This window comes from Molothrus aeneus, chromosome 1, assembly GCF_037042795.1.
Source record: "Molothrus aeneus isolate 106 chromosome 1, BPBGC_Maene_1.0, whole genome shotgun sequence".
Taxonomy (NCBI): domain Eukaryota; kingdom Metazoa; phylum Chordata; class Aves; order Passeriformes; family Icteridae; genus Molothrus; species Molothrus aeneus.
The window spans coordinates 48,142,826-48,162,705 of NC_089646.1; the positions used below are offsets into that span (position 1 = coordinate 48,142,826).

Consider the following 19,880-nt stretch of genomic DNA (forward strand, 5'->3'; position numbering starts at 1 on the left):
CCAAGTCAGACTCCTGTTTGGCAGGTTTCTTGTGCCTCACAGCTGAGGCAGAGGGGAGACAAACCTCACACTGTTCAGTTCATAATCAGTTTGCTAATGTAACTCTCGACCTGCAGCTGATGAAAGCACTGAAGACATTTTATTGAAAAGAAGCAGATGGGGTGAAGGCAGCTGGGAGTCAGAACACTGCCCATGTATGAGGCTGAGGATGAGCAGCCAGGTTTCACAAGGGGTCCTGCTCCCTTTCCCAGCCCTGTGGGGAAGGTAATACTCCTCTTCAGCTGTTAAAAAAAGTTGCACCTGCAGCGTCACCTGGACTCTTAGCTCAAAGTAAAGCTTCTGCACAAAAGTAGAATAACTCTCCTCACAGTTCACTGTTGTTGACATTTTTATTATTTGTACTTTGCCTCACCATACTGCTAATAGAATAACCTGCCTCCCATTAGGGCTCTTGCTATGGTGTTTCTTTCACTGCTTCCTTTCACATACTGCTTCTTATCTCCCACTATGGTTTTCTACATTTTCTTCACTGCTTTAATCCCAGTTCCCATTTCCTCCTAAACATTGCTCCCCATCCCCTTTTGAAAGGCTATCATAATCAAATTGTAAATGGTGCTGCAGTTACCCTTGACAACTGCCAGAGTGTTTTCAGTAGGCTTCCCAATGAACAGCTCAAATGGGAGTAATGAAGCTGAGGGATGAGTCAACAAAAAAAAACAACCTCACACTGAGCTTCAAAGGCTGCTTCAAAGCACTAGTTTTGCTATCATGCTTGCAACTCCAAAATGCCAAGTTCCTCCGTTCTCGTCTATTTACTTGATTACTCCTTACAGATACAACAGCACTGATCCAGTGGTAATTTTTTCCTCATTCACCAGTAATGAAAACAGCTATCAGAACACAGAAAAGCTCTACCCAGTTCCTTTGTGGTTTTGGGAGAATTGAGCCCTATGCCACAGAGCTGGGCAGAGCACTCAAACTGCACAGCAAGCTCCAGTTTGCACCAAGAGCGCTGAAAACCTCTCTGTCTGTAACTGTGGCTACTGTACAATATTCAGTGTATGTCTGCTAGGCCAACAGGACAGTAATGGATCACAGGAGATATGAAGCATACCATTTTACCTAAGGAGAAAGAAAACTGCATACTAACCTAGAGTAAGCAATAAATCAAGATATTAATTCACTGTACATGTGCACACTCTGTTTCCAGAGGGGGAAAAATACACTTTATTAGTTACTATAAATGTGTGCAACAGTTTACCCAGATCATGCTCTGCTCCCCAACAGGGTTTAAGGCAAGCCCAGAACTCCACCTGATTAAATCAGGGTACAAGAGATTCTGCACCCCCTACTCACAGACTGAAGGACTAAGCAAATAAAACACAAGGTCCTATAAGTGAGTCCACAGAGTCATACCTCAGATTTATTGTGTTCATAAGTCCATATTATTGCTAATACACAACAGTGACTTTGCAGGGCTGTCAGAGATCCATTAGGCAATGCCTGTTCATCCAGGATGTCATTAAAAGTTAGATTCTAATGGTAACATGTCACGCAAAACTGCATGCTCAAACTTCAGGTAGTTTTTTCTTCCAGCTAGAATCATGGAATTGTTTAGGTTGGAAAAGACCTCTGAGATAATTGATTCCAACTGTGCTATGATCACCACTAATTTATGTCTCTAAGAGACACATCCACACATCTTTCAAACATCTCCAGGGTCCATGACTCAATCACTTCCTTGGGCAGCCTTCTCCAGTGATTGACAACCCTTGCCATGAAGAAATTTTATGGAGTATCCAATCTAAAACTATCTTGTCCTGTAACTTGTTACTTGGGAGAAGAGACTGACCCCCACAGGGCTACTACACTCCTTCCATGGAGTTGTAGGGAGCAATGAGGTCTCTCTTGAGCCTGCTTTTCTACAGGCTCAACACCCCCAGCTACCTCAGCTGCTCCTCACCAGCCTTGTGCTCCAGACCCTTCACACCTGCTTTGTTACCCTTCTCTGAACAAATTCCAGAACCTCAGTCTCTTTCTTACTGAGCACAGTACTCAAGGTGTGGCCTCACCAGTGCCAAGTACAGGGAGACAATCACTGCTCTGCTCCTGCTGGCCACACTATTGCTGTTACAGGCCAGGATGCCATTGGCCTTCTTGGCCATCTGGGCACATGCTGGCTCATGTTCAGCTGCTGTTGACCAACAACCCCAGGTTCTTTTCCTCTGAGCAGTCTTCCAGACACACTTCCCCAGGTATGGATCATTGCATGGGGTTGCAGGATCCAACACTTTTACTTAACCTCATACAGTTGGCCTCAGTTATCTCCACACACTCCAGGGATCTCCTAGATGTTTTCTCTCTCCTGTATCATATTTCCAGCTGACAGCTGGTAAGTCCTAAGTACCCCGTGAGAACAAGGGTTAGAGATCTTGAAACTTGTCCCAGATGCTTGTGGAATATTTTGCCTGCTTCTTTATCCTGGTTGAACGGCCTTTAACAGATTCCCACCATGAAATCTGCCTCATTGACCTTCTTCCTGGTCCTTACCCATAAAGACTCAATCCTATTGTCATCATTACCAAGCTCAGGGCAGTCAAAAAACTCTTTAACGTACAGGGCTACTCCACTACCTCTACTTCCTTGCCTATCCTGTGTAAAGAATTTATAGTCTCCATTCCAGCACCCTGGCTTCTGCTAAAGCTGTCACTTGGAGTTAGCAGGGTTTCTGGGGAAGGGGTGGAAAGTTATTCCCTTTTAGGAAATAGACAGAAGACCAAGTAAGAGAAGAGACTAATGAAAAGATGTACTATAATGGATGCATGCACCCACTTTCAGTGGATTATCACACAAAAATACTCACAATAAATCCAAGTTTTTTATAGTCTCGAGTGTACATAGATTTCCGTTTCTCCATGCTGCCACTGCTGTTGTTAGGTTCAGACTCAGCATCAAATGCAATTCTTCTGAGTTCAAATATGATATCCCGCTGAGCCTATGTTTAAACAAGGTTAAAAAATTGGTTAAAATAACTGATCTCTCACTTAATTAAACAATATCAAAAAAGGTGTTTCAAAACACGGTATTCCTGCCCACTGTCCAAAGCTTCTGTGTCTAAATTCCCTACTTCATAATTGGACAGTCAGCAAGAATGACCTTGTGGTTCCCACTTTCAAAAGTCCTCACAGTTATGAGATTCACACATGGGTACTTAAGTGTTGACTTCCAGAAGCAGGACTCATGTTAGCAAGGCCTCTGACTACACAGTTTTGACCACAGAAGCCAAGAGATCACACACATTTCAAATTAAACTGGTGATTAAGCTGGTACTTAAGAACCTTGCTGGATGAACATAAAACGACTCAGCACTCTGCATTCATTTTGGTAACTATCCATTTTTGCTACTGCAGAAATAGGCAGGAGCGGAATTACTGCAGCTGGAAATGTCTCAAGACAGGGATAATTACCCTACCAGCAATATTAACAACACTGTGTTAGTCACTCTTTATGGAGAGATGCACTAATTTACTGCATGTACATTCCCAAGAGTCAAACTTTTCCATCTCAAACTTAGGAAGCATAAAATCCTACAGCATGATGTTACTTATGTTTACAACTATCTCACTCTCCCACCTTCTCTTCTCCAAGCTATTAGCAAGTCTCTTAAGATAACTTCAGCTTAAAAATGAAATCAGGTTCCTCCTTGTACAGGGCCTAAATGAAGGCTACAAAAAGATTAAAGAAACAAAACACATAATCCTTATGGCTCATTGACCCTATATTTAAATCTCTTGAATATCTTAGGGGAGTGTCACTTTTTGCACAATGAACAATATCAAAGTCAATGTCTGCCCACACTGAGCAATAAACAAATGAAGTACTTTATAGATTCCCAGTAACAAAACCAGGGTTTATTGTTACACAATTTAATTTCAACTCTAGCACGCCAGACAGTTTTCATGCAAACATTTAATTTAGCTCTACAGAAGTACTTCTAGGAAGGACCATACACCTCTAGTGCTTCGGAGAAGGGCACATGGGAGACAAATGCTGGACAGCTGCTCAGAGTTTCTGCTCAGGAAGACAGAAAATTCAGTTCATGGAACTATATGATAAGGAGAACTACTTGGCCATTTTGTACTTTTGCACAAGGAATGAAATACCTAATGCATCTTCTTACAACCAAAAAACATAACCCAACTTCACAGACAGAGAAAATGAATGACTTATGTAAATATTCCTAACAAATGGTTTTTTCCTCCATGAAGAGCTTTAGGTACATCAGTGAGGAGTTGTTGTCTTCATGCTAAGACCAGATGATGCCAGATGCTTACTTGGTCTTGTGGATCCATTTTTGTCATCATTCTGTCTTCCAGAAGATTAAAGGTAAGTACTTGCAGAACATATAGCTGGTGTGCCATTTCATTATTGATGGCCCTCTGTGCCCTGATAACATGCTGCAAAGAAAGAGAGACAGGCTTTGGTGAATCAGAAAACTGCAGTGCGTGCAGTCAGGGGTTTCCATTCCTAAGTATGTGCTTGCTATGCAATAGTGTATCTATACTTCAGAAATGAAAAAAACCAAACCCAAACAACCAAGAAAACCTCAAACCCACCCCCACCCGTGAAAATCAAACCAGTACCAGCACTACTGATTCAGATGCTGTTTAAATAACTTAAGGAGACAGGACTTTACACTTTATAGGGTCTGTGTATTTACTGAGAAGTAGCATTAAAAAAAACAGTGCTGAGTAGTCACTTCAAAGAAAAACTAATTCCATCCCAATAGCTTTAGAGCTCTGTAATTTATTTATTTATTTTCCAAGAGATTATATTAAGAAATATTTAAAAGAATAGCTGTCTGAGCAGAAAAGTATTCAGGCTGCAAACACAGCCAGAGAATACAGTGAATAGAATAGCAGGGTTCAACAGGGAGTCAGCATCACACCACAATCCTGCCTCTACCATACAACTCCAATCTGTATGAGGAAGACTGCTTAGAAATACATTAGTATATGATGCCCTATACATGCAGAATTATCCCATTCAAAAGGCAAACACAAAACTGATGGACAATTTAAAAATCCCTGGTGTGCCAAAAACACCAAGTAGTTTTATATGGGAAACAGAAAACAGACCCAGACCTCTAAACACAGCAAAGGACATAAGGAAAAAGTCATCAAGTGGGAGATGGATATGTCAACAGAGGTTGTACAGTTCCAGAGAATAAAAGAATCTGTCTGCCAAAAGGCACTGGAGCATTTTATGACAATAAACAATAATTATCCTTATGATTGTTCCAAATTTTTAAAGAACTCAACTAGCATAAAAGCAGACCTTCTGAAATAAATCTGGGGGTTTATATGCATCAGTGAAATTAGGATAGCAAATGAGAAAGTGTGAGGAGGAGTTTGTTGTTTGGTTCATTTTACACTCACTACAGAGAAAGATTTTCCCTCATTCCATTGAAGAAGCAACCTACTCAAACATCAAAGGCAGAATCCCTGATTTTCCATAATAGCAGATGCAGGTCTTGGATATAATATTCATTAACTATTTCATTAGCTTTAATTCATGCTTCTTGTGTGCAAGTCATGATGAATTGTGTCAATCAAGACAGAATAATCAAAAGAACCAAAAAACACAGGGGATATTTAATACTGTATTTTCATGAAGAAACCACAATTTCTGACTGGGAAAATAAAAAATAACCCTTCCAAAAAGCAGTTTTGAACCCATTCAAACCTTATCTTCTATATTACAAGGCTTAAAAACATATCAAAATACAAAGGCAATTAAAATGTATTAAGACCTATGGACACCAAAAATGGAGTCACCTTTTCTCTCTCCTACTCAACAGTAACATTGACAACCATATACTTACAGTTAAGATGATGGAACGAAGCTGCTTTTGTGCCAAAATGTTTGCCATTTCCTGATTTAGTAAAAAAAATTTTAAAAAAAATTAAAAAATAGGCAGAAGCAGGTATTTTAATGTCATAGCTAGAAAAACACACTGGCTCAAAAGGTCTTACATTTCTGCATTGTTACTTATAAATGAAAGGAAGTAGCATATCAGCATTAGGACCGTATGTGTTATTTGGGGTTCACAAAGTCAAAATTCCATGAGAAGAGAGACCAAGATAGTTAAAAGTACATCACAGGCTGAGGGCTTTGGTCATCCAAAACCCATGGTGAAAGACTTCAGAAGAGACCTCTGTGGGTTCAAAAGAGTATTTACATGCTTGTTCAAGCACAACCTTCCCCCATAAACAATACAGAAGGAAGCATGGACTGGAAGCCAGCCAGAACTTTAAAACAAGATGTCAAATAAAATGCTTATTTACTTTGATATTTCAGCTGTTTTAAAATCAAGTGCTCTAACTTCCATTCAATAAATCAGCCTACAACTCAGTACTGTTTCATTATAACAAATGATCATTCTCCCCAGTATTTTAGTAGCAATGTTGACATTGCTCCACTCTTTTGTTTTAAATTAACTTGTCTTTCTAGACCTGTCTGAAATCACTGTCGAGGTGAATATGATTTTCCTTTAACGCTTAAGCAGCTGATCCCAGCAGTCCCTGCTGCAAACTGTCCTACAATGCATAGCAGGGAATATTTTACACTTACCAATTATAAGAATCTAATCTTAACCATACCTACAAGAGCATCCCTTATTTTTAAGTTCCATGGGCTTTTCCATTAGTATAGAAATGTGTGTATATGTGTGTGTACGCCTGCACATGCAGTGCATTCCTGCTGAACTTTGTGAGAGCTCAAGACTAATGTAGAATAGATACTAGTCACTTTTATATATTAAAAAAAAATCCCCTAGAAAACAGAAAAACTGAGACTGTAACATTAAACATATGAAGGATGGATGACTAAAGCACACCTGCAGAAACAGTGTAAATAAAACAAATGTTAGGCAAGAACTTGCTCAGAAAAAGAAAATAATTCTTATTGTGAGATGGGAGGCAGTTGGAGATGTTGAACTCTTTTCCTTGTACCACGTAAAGGGGCTGCAACAGAACATGGCAATGATAAAGAAGGAGCAAGGGACCAAAGACAAGAGAAACTCAGCTTCAGGTTTTGAACCTTTTCTGACTGCTCAAGTTTCAATTGCACATAACAGCAAAGGAGCAAAGGAATGGATGATATAGATGGTTCCATCTCTTCCAGAAATGTGCAGCTGAGCTGTAGGGGGAGTGCCAGGCACATGATACACTTCAATGTTGCTTGGAACAGACTGGCTGGAATTTTGTCAAATTATGTACCCACTGCCAAAAGATTAACAGGCACAGAATATAAGATGGTATTTCTGCATTCAATGCAAAGGAAATAATAAAAAGAAAACTCTTCTAATTACTTTTTAGAAGACTATCAAATTGTTACTTCTTTCTTATAGCTATCATTTAAAAAGCTGTTATCGAGATACTGTTTTTTTGGTCACTGGACTAAAATTGATTGAAGTAACAAGCATTCAAAAAAACCAATTATTGCATCAAAATTAACTTTGTCTCCAAAAAGGCTATATTAGCAGCTAATAAGCTGCCTCTTCTAATATAAGTCCTGTCCTAGCTGATGAGAACAAGAATTATCTGACCAAATTTGCCATCTCATTTCCCATAGCAACATCTCTGCAAAAAATGCAGACAAATGCCAAAGAAGTGTTTCAAACATTCATAATATCATTTCAATGCTCAGAGTCTCAGTCTCTTTCCCAATAGACTTTTTTATTTTCTTTTTTTATTAATAACCTAGGTTTCTCTAGATGATTTGGTCCTTGACAGGGGCAGAAGAAGCAAAGCAACCAGGGAGTCCTCATTAAAAAGAAAAATCTTGAACTTCTTGGGTTTTGCATTACAGAAACAGAGAGACAGGAAAAAAAAAAAGTGAGGGGAAAGAATTCAGACAGCAGTGCCAATTTAAATCCCTTCCTTAATTGCAGAGCAGCCATCCACATCATGCCTGTAAGTCGGCAGCAGAGAAGGTGCCAAAGTTCCCAGAATCATATGAGTTTTGGTGCAGCTTCTCACTTCTAACAATATTAAGTAGTGAGTGCTGAACATTAACTTTTGAGTGCCCATCACCAGATAATTGCATGAGATTTCATCACCTCGGTTCATTGTCTTAGAAAGACAGAGTTCAGTAGGTGCCATCTGTTAATGCTATTTGGAAGGCAATGGACACCTACCTTCTCTATTGTATGGTTTACTAATTAACCACAAGACAGACATAAAGAGAAACTGAACACATTCTGACTGCACATTCTGGGCTATTAAAGGCTGAGGAAAAATTTCTGCAAGTGTCAGAGCTATTATCCTTCAAAGCCAAAGCAGATCATTATCTCCTGATGATGATAAACTCCATGACTAACAGTTCTGTGTCACAGCAGCAGGTACTACAGGTGAAGTCTGTCTGGCTCACTGCCAGCCCCACTAGGTGGTTGGCAAGACACAGTTTTGCTTGCTGACAATACACTATGTTACTGTCATTCCAGGAACACATGCCCACTGATTAATACTAAAATCTTATCTACATCTGACACTGTTCCTCCACTTCAAATATGACAAGGCATACTTCTCACAGAAACACAGCAGCAACTATTCACAAATGCAAAAAAGCAAAATATTTGGGTTTCTTACAAGGATCTATTATAAACTTATGCCAAAATTGAAAGAGAAGTTTTTCTTCTAATTTTTGGTTATTAGGTGCCTTATTGCCTTAGTTATAGAAGACTGTATTGGAGGAAGAAGGAAAAAAGAAGGAGTGAGGGGTGGAAGAGCCTTTTTTCCCTTAGTAAACCATGGGTTTACTTTTCCCTGTTTGCAACGTTAAAAATATTTTTAAGAACAAGAAACGAAACAGAAAAATACCAACCAAACCCCCCTGAAAAACCCTCATTAGGGCTTTGATGTTTGTTTAAACAGTCACCAGCATTTAAAAATGTAAATAAATCTAAGGAAAGCCCTTGTCAGAACTGATCAGCAACTCTCAGTGAACTTGTTCTGGACAGTAACAGTATGTCATCACAAGAATTATCATCACTGTTCCTGGTGACAGAAATGTTAAATAAATAAATGCCTAAATCTGTTTTGACACAGGCTAGTAACTTCATAAACATGGATAAAGCTTCGCTATTTCATAACACTTCACATTCCATCCCCATTTAACATCAAGTAGCAATCTTGAAATATTTTCTGATATCTGGCACTAAAATAGCACACTATAAAAGTCATGAAATGCTTACATGGCAAGATATTTTTGTTTTCAAAAGAAACACACTTCTTAATAAAAAATCTGGGGGGAAAACATTCTACCAAAAAAAACAGCCTAGGTTTACAAGCTGTGCTGGCAAAGAGTTCAGTACAATAAATACTACAGTCAGCCACAGTCAATATGGTTCATATGAGGTCACAGGGAACTACAAAAGCATGGAAGAATGCTTAATCCCTCCTAACACTGGTGCAAGATGGAGGTAGTTCCATAAAAACGAATTATATCCCAGCATGAATAAACAGAACAAGCTTCAGTTTGAATTAAGTGCAGGAAAAGTGTGATGGGACAACTGCAGGTATGAATATATGAAGCACTTTTTCTCCCAAAGATGCATAGGTATACAACCCCCATCAACTTACCTGCCTCTTGTCATCTGGTGCTTTAAGGAAGAGTGCATTTATTACCGCAATGGTGTACGTCTGGATTTCTTGGTCTGTCCTGTTTGGAACAATGTTGTAGATGTGAGAGAAGAACACAAATGCACATAAGCTGTAGAAATTGATCTTCAAGCTGCATTTCAGCAGGTAGAAGAGGAGGAGCTGTTTGCACTTCATGTTAACCATGTAAGTTAGGTGACCAAGGTTGTCATGACCTGGCTTTCTTTATTATTGAGAGAGAGATGATGTCCTGAAGGGAGACTCAGAAATCAAAAAAGGTGGAATGAACAACTCCTTGAACTGCCATTGACCCTCCACTGATCATAGCAAGAGTCTCATAACCAGTTCCTGTCAGGTGCACAACAGCTGGAGATAGGAAGAGGAATCTTCCCTAAAGGCTTTTTGAAATGAACCTGCTGATATTAAAGCTTTTCAGGTGCATTGAAAATGTCCCAGGTGGGAGACAAGCACAACTATGCACAGTAGGTTACTCTATGCTACAAGAGGCAGCTTCCATCCATTTAAGCACTTCACATTACTATTTAAGAGAAAGCCCTTCCCTTTTCAAATATACATTCAGCAAAAGTTGAGCAATTTTTGTCTTACACACATCCCAGAGTCTGTAATAAAACAACCCCATCTGTGTGCTAATTAAGGATTTCATTACCACAGGGCGCTCTTCTCGTCATTCCCCACTTTCAACTACATAGGTAGCTTATGGAAAAACAAACAAAACAAAATCAAAAAAGCCCTAAAACCTAATGACCAGGCAACTCCAGAAATACTGTTACCAGTTATGCAGTCACTTGCAGTGGAGTCAGGAATCATAAAGGAGGTTGCTGGTCTTTATAGTACTGGTTTTTCTCCAGATGTTGTGCTATTTTAAGGGGAAAAAAATATCCACCATATCAATCAGTAGTCAAGGCCACTCACCCCTGCAGATGTGGGATCAGCTGCCCAATTGTGATCTCCTGTGCTACCTTCTGGTACAGGTCATGGCTATTGAGCACCATCGATTCCAGGATTGCCAGCGACCGTTGCAAGATAGAGATGTCCGAGGCAAATTTGTTCACATAGCTCGCTATCTGCAAACACAATCATTCAGAGAATTTGCATCTTGTCATCAAGACAGGGAAAGGTAAGAAAAAAACCTGTCAGCGTGGTTCAGAAAGGCATTAGATAAAAGGCAGTCTTGTCCACATGCCAGACATCAGTGAATACCTAAAAATGGTCAACCAGGCACATCATATACCATGAAAGAACACAGTGGCACAGGGTCTACAGCTGGCACAAGTCACCAAAGGTTATTGTCAATATTCGCATGACTGAAATGTATGCTTCATCATTACATTTCAAACGTGAAAAATCAGCATTAAAAAATTCAACAATTCTATTTTTGTGTAGAAAACTTTTGAAAAAACAAGGAAACTAGTTCTCATTTTCTCCAGAAAAAAAATTGGACAGGCTAAAAATATCTAGGCTTAAGGAAAATGTTTCAAAAGAGAAACTTTTAATCTAGCTTTCTGGAAAAACATAATCTAGAAAAACATGCCTTTTTCTTCTGCTTGGTGTTACCAATAATGCTGAAAGCTCTTTCCAGGTTACCAATTAAAACTCTGTTGATGATCATGACAACTGGTTCCATAACCCTGTCTAGAGTCCAGCTTTTCATTAATAACCTTCCCTTTTACTGCAAGCTGCCACAAGCAAATGGCACATTAATTAAAACCAAGTTTGACCTCTGCTATTTTGCAGTGTGGCAATGACAAGTTGCACACTCATCTGCAGAGTCAACACAGCTGTGCAGTGAGATGTGGCAACACATGTTCTCCAGCATGCTGCCCAGCCCATGTACCCAGCTTCCTGGGAAGAAACCTGCTTTCTGCTGAAGCAGAAAGCAAGGACTGCAGGGGTTTTCCTCAAGTACTCCAACACCAGCACAGTCAAAATGAAAGGCACCCAAGAAAGTACAGACTGAAGTGTACTGTGACCACAGTTACTTGCTCTCTACAGCCAAGTAACAGACTACAGTGGCCCTGTCTCAATTCTGATATGTTCCTTCCAGAAAATTTCACACATCTCTTCAGTATTCCTGCTACAAGCTAGTACTCTAATCATAACTACTGTTTCCAATTCTGGATGCTTGCTGAGACCTAAGAATTGTTTCCCTTTAGGAGGAAGAAAGGCCTGCCCTATGCTTGGAAAAGCTGTCCAGCTGCCTGTAAAACTCACATTAAAATGTTGACACATGGACAATGGTATTGTTTGGCACTTGTGACATCTTAAGTAGTACTGAAGGAGCAAAACACCCAACTTTGGCTGGAGACAAGAAAGAAAGAGGGACAGATTTTTCTTTTTCTAATCTATTACAGCACTTTAGCTTTTTGCTGTTTGCTCTGCTACTTGGTTTGCATTACCACAGCAGGAACATCCTACACCAAATGAAACTCAATTCAGAGAATATACATTTACTTTACTTTCTGCAAAAAACCAAACCATGAATGCATAGAAAACAGGAGGAGAGAGGCAACTCGATTAGCCTTTTTCTATTTTGGGCTCTTGGTATCTTCTTCCAGCAAGTCCTGAGCCAAATAATATTTACAATAGCATACAAAGCACAGTGTGCTTTTTAGAGCAACATTCTGTGTGTCCAAAGCACTGTGCTACCCCACCTCTGTTAGTGGCAATCCAGATGTGTTTTGATGCATTGCAGCCAGAGCTGCCAGATCTCCACAGGGCCCACGACAGGGGCAGTGTATGCACACAGCAACTCTGCACTGCTCACACATTGAACCAAGCGCCCCTGGATGCCTCAGTTTTCAGGCATCCATGGATTGCTTGTGCAGGAGGAAAACCATGTGTCCAGACTGTGTCCCAAATTGCCAGATTTCTGTCACCTCTTTAGGAGCCCTGACATTTATGAATTATTCTTGGTGCAGCAGCTCCTTTGGGTGGCAGTTAATGCTTCACTGGGATATAACATTTTCATACCAGAGACCTGCAGAAATGTAACAGTATAGATAACTGGAACCTTCATCTAGGAAAGGCTGCCTTAGCCTCATTTATTCTCCTGACCTTGGACCATAACATCTTTTAATCATCAACACAAACACAAGGTATAAAGTTGTCGTGTGTGTTTAAAAAGATGTATCACATTGAATATAGATGCAAAACATCTGCTGGGTAACTTGCATGTCAAGCTGTGTGTATTCATAACCACCTTGCTAAAGCATGAAGTCTGGCCAGAAATAATAGGCTTGTCTACCTTGAAAAATAAGTCATGTAAGTTCCAGGGAGAACAAAACTGCATTAAAACAAAATTCTATTCCCACACTTGAAGTTCTGGATATGGAAAAAAAAAGAGGGCCTTCTTGAGAAGAGACAGGAATCAACAGAAGTTCAAATCTGTGTTATTGCTGTTTTCTCTTTAATAAGCACCACACACAGAGAGGGCTTTCAACATCCAAAAATAATCCTGCATTCATTTATCAAAAATTCCAATTATTAAAATAATGCAAGCTCAGCAAAATTCTACATTTTTTCAGAAAGAAGCAACTTGATTGCTTTGCACTTCCATGTGAAAACCGGTCACATGGGTGTGTCTCATTAAGGATAATATTATTTCTTCAGCAAAATACCTGTAACCTTAAAATCTGCATATATAGCCACACACAAAAGAAGAGTCTGGGTGCTTAACTTCCTTTCAATTTCAAGGGAAATTGGAAATCAGATCGTGAATTTACACATTCATGCTCCTTTGAAATAGGAGCTAAATATGTGAACTGAGAGTAGATGAAAAACCTATAGCAAACTGAACTACATCATTTGAGTTCTCCTCCTGGTTCAGCTTTGCTAAGACAAAAGAGAGAATTCAAAAGTTAAACAAAAAGTTGTTATATAATACTACTACTACTTATTATTATTACTATTACTACTATGTAAAAGCTGCACCAGAAAAAGAACACATGGGGAAAAAAACAGTGAAAGAAACAGATATGATTTTCATTATGCATGTTCATTAGTTATTTGCCTGCACTATCCTGCTGTCAGAAATGTACAAAAAAATCTGTCCAAGTTGTGGTCTCTGTTAAGATTCAGTGCATAGTAAAATTTTAAAGGGTGCATATAATTTTAAAGTAAGGAACCAGAGCTGCACTTGACTACAGAAAGAACAACTGACAGTTGTGACATACAGAAATACTTCTCTGGCTGCCACCCTGTTTTCTGCACAATATATTTTAGAAGGTAGAGTAAGCAATTTGTCAACACTAAGGCTCTGCATCATACACTTATGAATCAGCAATTATATAATTAATTTTTAAAGATTTTTACGATATTTTTAAAAAATATCTTAAACAATACTACAAACTTCATTACTCCTCTTGTAGGAACTAAAGATGAAAGTACCAAATTTGTGTAGTGCATTTTTGTCACGGTTTAGGAATGTTATTTGCCTGTTTAGTGCCCCCATTGAACACCCCAAACAATGCATCACTAGCTCACTCCCCTGTGCTTTCTGTGGCAGGCCTGAGGAGAATTGAAGGCACTGAAGGTAAACATCATGGGTTGAGATAAGAACAATTTACTGGAAACAGCAATGAAGCAAGAAAAAGAACAGTAACAGTAATACTATCAATAACAGAGGGCACGAGAGAGATGAACGCTTAACCTGCGAATGCTTGCAACGTGGAAACCCAGAATACCTGAACCACTGCCATGCTACCCCGACCCAGAAGGAATCCCTTCCCCTGACCCCAGAAAATGATTTGAGGTGGTATAGTATAACCTCTGTGTCCTAGCCATGCCCACTCCTGGATACTGCAAAATTTAACCCTGTCCTGGCCAGAAACAGGACAATTTTGATAACCAATCATCATGACTTTTTCTAAGAACTTGGAATCCAAAAGCTTTAAGCACTCATGGAATCTGGAAATGAGCTCTATATCATCATAAGCAAGAAAAAGGCCTTGAGAGAACTTTGCTTATCATAAGGAAGCTTTTCCAATGATGCTATTGTCCCTTAAAATAAGGAACAAAGTACTCCTTGAAAGCAACAATCTTACTTGCTGCACTTGGAATAGCAGTCTTTAGGTACCCAAAGGATGGGAGAGAGTCTGCTTCCAACACCAAGCACTTATTCATTAGAAGCAGTCAGGGGTTCCCTTTGAGGCCTCATTCAGATTCTATATTTTTAAGTTTAAAAACTCTCCAGAAAAAAATCAGACTAATTCAACCCCATTCAAGTTTAGCTTTCATTTAGCATGAAGGACAGCTTTAAAAGGCAGAAGCACTTGATTGCAAGTTTCCCCTCAGCAGAAACTTATCAACTCCCTTATCCATCCCGTCAGTCATTTGAGCAAGCCCATCAAGCACCTCAGGTGGCCTGTCAAAAGCCAATGTCAGAGAAGCTAGTGAGGATGAAGTTGTAGATTGCTGCCACAGAGATGAGACATGGTCCAAAGGTGTTCTGCTAGGTTTGTTCCACGCCCACACTGCACCACTGAGGGCTCTGCCTTTCTGGTTTCCAACTGCATGCAGATCAGAACAGTCCTGAGCTGAGAGTTCCTCAACCTCTGTCATTCTCTGTCCCCCTGTTTCTCTTCTAACTCTCTGTGATCTAATGAGAAGTTTGAACAAAGAAATGAGAGAGATGAGAAATCTTGCCCCAGGGAAAGAAGAAAACCTCTGTTTCCCAGAGATGGATTAAGAGAACTTTTGCTTTCATGCTAGAACAGCTCATCCTTAAAACAGCACCCCATAAGTTGCCATGGCCCATGAAAGCAACTGTGGGAACGCTGTAAAGCATGAGAGGGATTTCACACTGCAAACAGATTTCTCTTGCCCGTGTGGCTGATTCACTGAAGCCACAAGAGAACTTTTCCTGTGGAGATGTCTCCACAGCATGGCAAGAGAGACTCCTCTCTCTAAGAGAACTGAAGAAAGACTATTCTAGAGGTGGTAAACTGACGAAAGTCCCAGATTTTGTCTCTTTACATTGTCAGTGGGAAAGAAAAGAGGTTGTGAGGGGAGAAGTGTTCTGAAGGCTTTATTCTGATTCTTATTATTCTTTCTTTTACTTCTGTTAATAAAGTTTTCTTCATGCCCTTTAAAGCTTTGAGCCTGCTTTGCTCTCCTCCTAATTCTTATCTCACAGTAGAAAATGAGTAAATAATTCTAGTAGGTGCATTGACATTTGGCCAGCATTAGACCCACCACATTCCCCCATCATTCTCCTTGGTCCCTTTCTTTCTCCATAGTTTTACTTCTGGTTTTACCTGCCAGTTTTGGTTTATATAGGTACTTTGTGAAAATGCTTTTGTTTTGTCTTTTGGTTGTTTTGGTTTTGTTTTGTTTTTTTTTACTTGGGTCATTATCCTAGGAAGCCTATAGAAGTGCTTGACAGAAGAGACCGAGCCATTAACAAGGGGAACACAACAATTTCTTCTATTGTTACAATACAGTCCGCAGAGCAAAAGTTGGACAAAGACATTTGTTTTGAGCCAATAACAAAGTAAATGCTCTAAACCAATTAGAAAGTTTCTTCATGTGCTCCATAGTAGGCTCCCCTAGAAAGCAAGGCATTCTGGACTTTGTGTCTCCTGCAGTCAGTTAAAAGCAGTTGTAGAATTTTCTTTGCCATTAGAAGGTAACAACAACTGTCATCACAATCTACCTGGACTGTGAAATTGGAAAAGAAATTTAAAAACCAGACCAAAACTCAGATCAGTTACACTATTTTTTTTCTTAAAAACCAAGCCAAAACTGAGGTTTAGTATCTAAAGTATCTAATGCTTTTATTCCTAGTTGATCCTTCTTTCACTTTTGGCAACAAAAGTAAATTTCTGCTTTCCTTTGATGGTAGCAATTTTCTAACAAAATTTAAAGCCCTTGCTCTGACACACTCTGCTAAAATGAAGGTTTATTTGCCACAGCTTATATTAATTTAATTAATGCTTCTGATATTATTTTAGTGAAGTAACTGATATCTTTTGAACCTGTTCAAATACACTTTAAGTTGTGATAAATTCAATCAGGTTTGAAAATTCTTTGTAAAGAAGAATTATGTGGCTTTGGGATTTTTCTCCCCAGTAAATGAAAAGTGTTGAATCAGTAACAAAACCTTTTTCTGAAGTCTTGTAAATGTCTGTACCTAAAGAGTACTACCATGTTTCTGCTGCTTTTGTGCATCTCTGACATGTCAGTAAAGAAGGATATGTTGCAAATCGTGAACAAATATTTTTCAAAACCACATACCACAACTGCAAGATTCAGAGGGGCAAAGTTCAGCTTGATTAACTCAGATATCATCCTAATTTCAAATTGTAAACTAACTCATTTCTTTTCTTCCAATGCCCCAGAGGAAACATTTCAGTGCTGGGTCTTTTTCCTAGAAATATGGCATTACTCATTTTAGTTTACATTGTATCAAAATACTAATTTTTTGCTTTAACTGTATTTTATCTGCACAGGGAGGTCACAATGTAATTGAATAAGCAATTTCTCATTTAACAAGCCTAATACTGTGTTGATTCCAATTCACTCCAACTGATTTCCACAGAAGTTGAACCAGATTCTGCAGTACATTTATAGTTTGAAACAGCACTTTAATCCCATTTTCATGTACCTTTTTTAACCAACAACCTAAATAATGTACCTGGGAAAAAAACAAAGAAGGAAAAAAAGAAACAAACCCAAATCACAACTCACCTCGAATATTTAAACTGATATAGAACAGATAGCATTGATTCCAAATTTACCTTTTTAATGAATGCCACAGAGAATGTATCCCACGATACAATCCCATGATCCATCAGCTCAACAAATGCAGTCAGTGTAAAGGACAACATATCTCCAAAGCTGCAAGAGACAGGAGTCATGACACATTTACCAGTAATGCAGCAGGGCAATGACCGAGGGAATAAAGCAGCAGGAAGCTTTCAGAAAGGCAGGAAAATGAAGCCAATTATGGACTAAGAGGTAGCAGAAGAGCAAGAGGCCATGCTATAGGTAGTCTCCAAAACAATTTAGCATGGATAACAAGAATAGTCTACTGGAGGAAAGCAGTTGAAGAGAAGAAGTAATTCCTAGGAGAACACTGCATGCAATGCTCAAAAAAAAAAAAATCAGTCCAAATTAAACTTCTCTCATATATTCAGAGATTTAGATGTAACAGAGGAAAGACATGAACTTTTTCCTTAGCACTTATGAAATCCTCCTAATTGAAGACCATGTTGAGGTGTCACAATTTGGTACCTCTGCACCAAGCAAATTGGTGGGAAGTTACAGCATGGTTTATTCTTTCTCTTACAATGAAGCAAATATATTTTAAAAATGCACCAGAAGAGATTATATATCTTGAACAGTTTTCTAACAGTTAATGCCTTGATTTCTTTCTTTAAACCTGGAGATGCATCTCTTTTACTCTATCTATGAGCAACCAAATTGCAAAGTGTGCAGTTCAAATTATTTAGGTTTTGCAGGCCACTACCCTGCATTTTACACCTGTAAATTTGAAATTCAACATATCTTTGAATGAACTCAAGTAAATTCAAAATGAGTTTAAACTCATCAGGGGTAATATGACTAGATGCATGGGAACTTTTCATGTTAAACCACAACTTTTAAAGATTAGCTTCATTTCTATACATACTCAGGGCACCAAACAGTCAGCAGCCACAAGGATTTCAGTGAAGCCCTTCCATGAAGTACCTACTCAGTACAAACAGCAGTGCAGAGATCCTGAAAGGGAATTACCTTCCAGGGCATGTCAAACTGCCTGCAAGGTACTCTGACAGTAAACTATTAAAAAGCAAAATTATACAATCAAACAGCATGAAAAGTCCCAGTGATTTTAATACAGCAGCTTACGCCTAATAAAAAGAATAAAAAAAACCTCTGTCAGATTGAAACTGCAAAACTTAGCATGTTGAAAACCTGAGTCCAAAAGTAGAGCCATAGTTAATCAATGTAATTAATTGGTGTTCTTTGATCTGTGGTTTATCCCACTGTCCTGCATGAACCCAACACAAAAAAAGTGAACATCCACTCAGATGCAAGACATTTACAGCAATACAGAGGCATAAGGCAGACAAATCAGCTTCAATGCAACAATTCCTGTAGCTGGATTTGGTTTAATCGGCCATTTAGGGATATCTGATGGCAAGATGCAGCCTTTAACGGCCTCTTCATTTAAGAAAGGACATTTTCCTAAAACTCTTGAGATTCCCTCCACCAAAAATACCTCTGCCATTCCTGACATTTTGTGAGTAAAACCCAAAAAACACAAAAACACCTTTCCCTTCAGTAATTTCAGGTATGCACAGTTGCTCTGATTACTTACAACAAAATGGAAAACCTACACCAAAGAGCAAACAAGAAAAACTATGTCTCTAAAAATCCACTGTAACTTGGCAGGGAATACTTTCTTCAGCAAAAATATGGTCTAGAAGTTCTGGGTTTTGTTTTGAGGGGCAGAGGATGCTCTGTTGCCTTTTTTTCTTGTCATAGCTGGTTTGTTTGTTTGGGGTTTCTTTAATATTGCAAATCATTTAAGAAGCACATTAGATTTAAAATGTCACCATTAGCATTCCAAATAACCAAGGATTTCATATTAAGATGACAATAAGACTCTGAAGGAAATTTAATCAGCTCTGGTCCTGTCACATTCCCCAATTAATTCTTTTTGCATAATATAGTTATTTATGAACCCACAAATAAAACAGCAACCCCAGGAAAGGCTTTCTTCCAAAAGCTTGTAGCAAATCCTAATGCATTTTCATGACAGAATACTTCTACAAATACAAGGAATACTAATATTATAAATATTAATATTATTATTAATTAAAACTAAATAAGTTTCAAATATTTAATTTAAAAGGTAGGCCATATAGGTTGAAAAGTAGATAAAAATCTCTTCCAGTGTTAAACTAAGCACATAATCTGGCAGAGATAAATTTTCTCATCTATTGTTTTAAAATTTTGTCAGTTAACCTGTATTTAGTATATGAATGTTCTTCAATAAACAAATTGTACATGGAAACTAATCCCATCACCAAAAGGTAAAGTTTAGAGGGCTTACTTAAACTGCATTAAACCTGTGCATGGATATTCATCTTCAGAACAGCAGTGGCTGGAATGTAATGGGATCAAACTAACCTGGATTCACCAGTCTCATTAAGTCTTTTCATCAAAACTATTGATCAATCCTACCAGATTAAT

General features: G+C 38.7%; 1 protein-coding gene across 2 annotated transcripts in view; it reads right to left on the reverse strand.

Moving 5' to 3' along the window:
* ELMO1 (engulfment and cell motility 1) overlaps nucleotides 1-19,880 on the reverse strand; it is a 302,032-nt gene that overhangs the window by 181,125 nt on the left and 101,027 nt on the right. For both annotated transcript variants that reach the window (XM_066556588.1, XM_066556597.1), the window contains 6 exons: nucleotides 17,420-17,519; nucleotides 10,596-10,747; nucleotides 9,645-9,723; nucleotides 5,885-5,935; nucleotides 4,335-4,457; nucleotides 2,864-2,995 (listed from right to left, as the gene is read on the reverse strand). In XM_066556588.1, coding sequence (XP_066412685.1) covers nucleotides 2,864-2,995; nucleotides 4,335-4,457; nucleotides 5,885-5,935; nucleotides 9,645-9,723; nucleotides 10,596-10,747; nucleotides 17,420-17,519 — 637 coding nt within the window. The remainder of the gene's footprint in view (nucleotides 1-2,863; nucleotides 2,996-4,334; nucleotides 4,458-5,884; nucleotides 5,936-9,644; nucleotides 9,724-10,595; nucleotides 10,748-17,419; nucleotides 17,520-19,880) is intronic.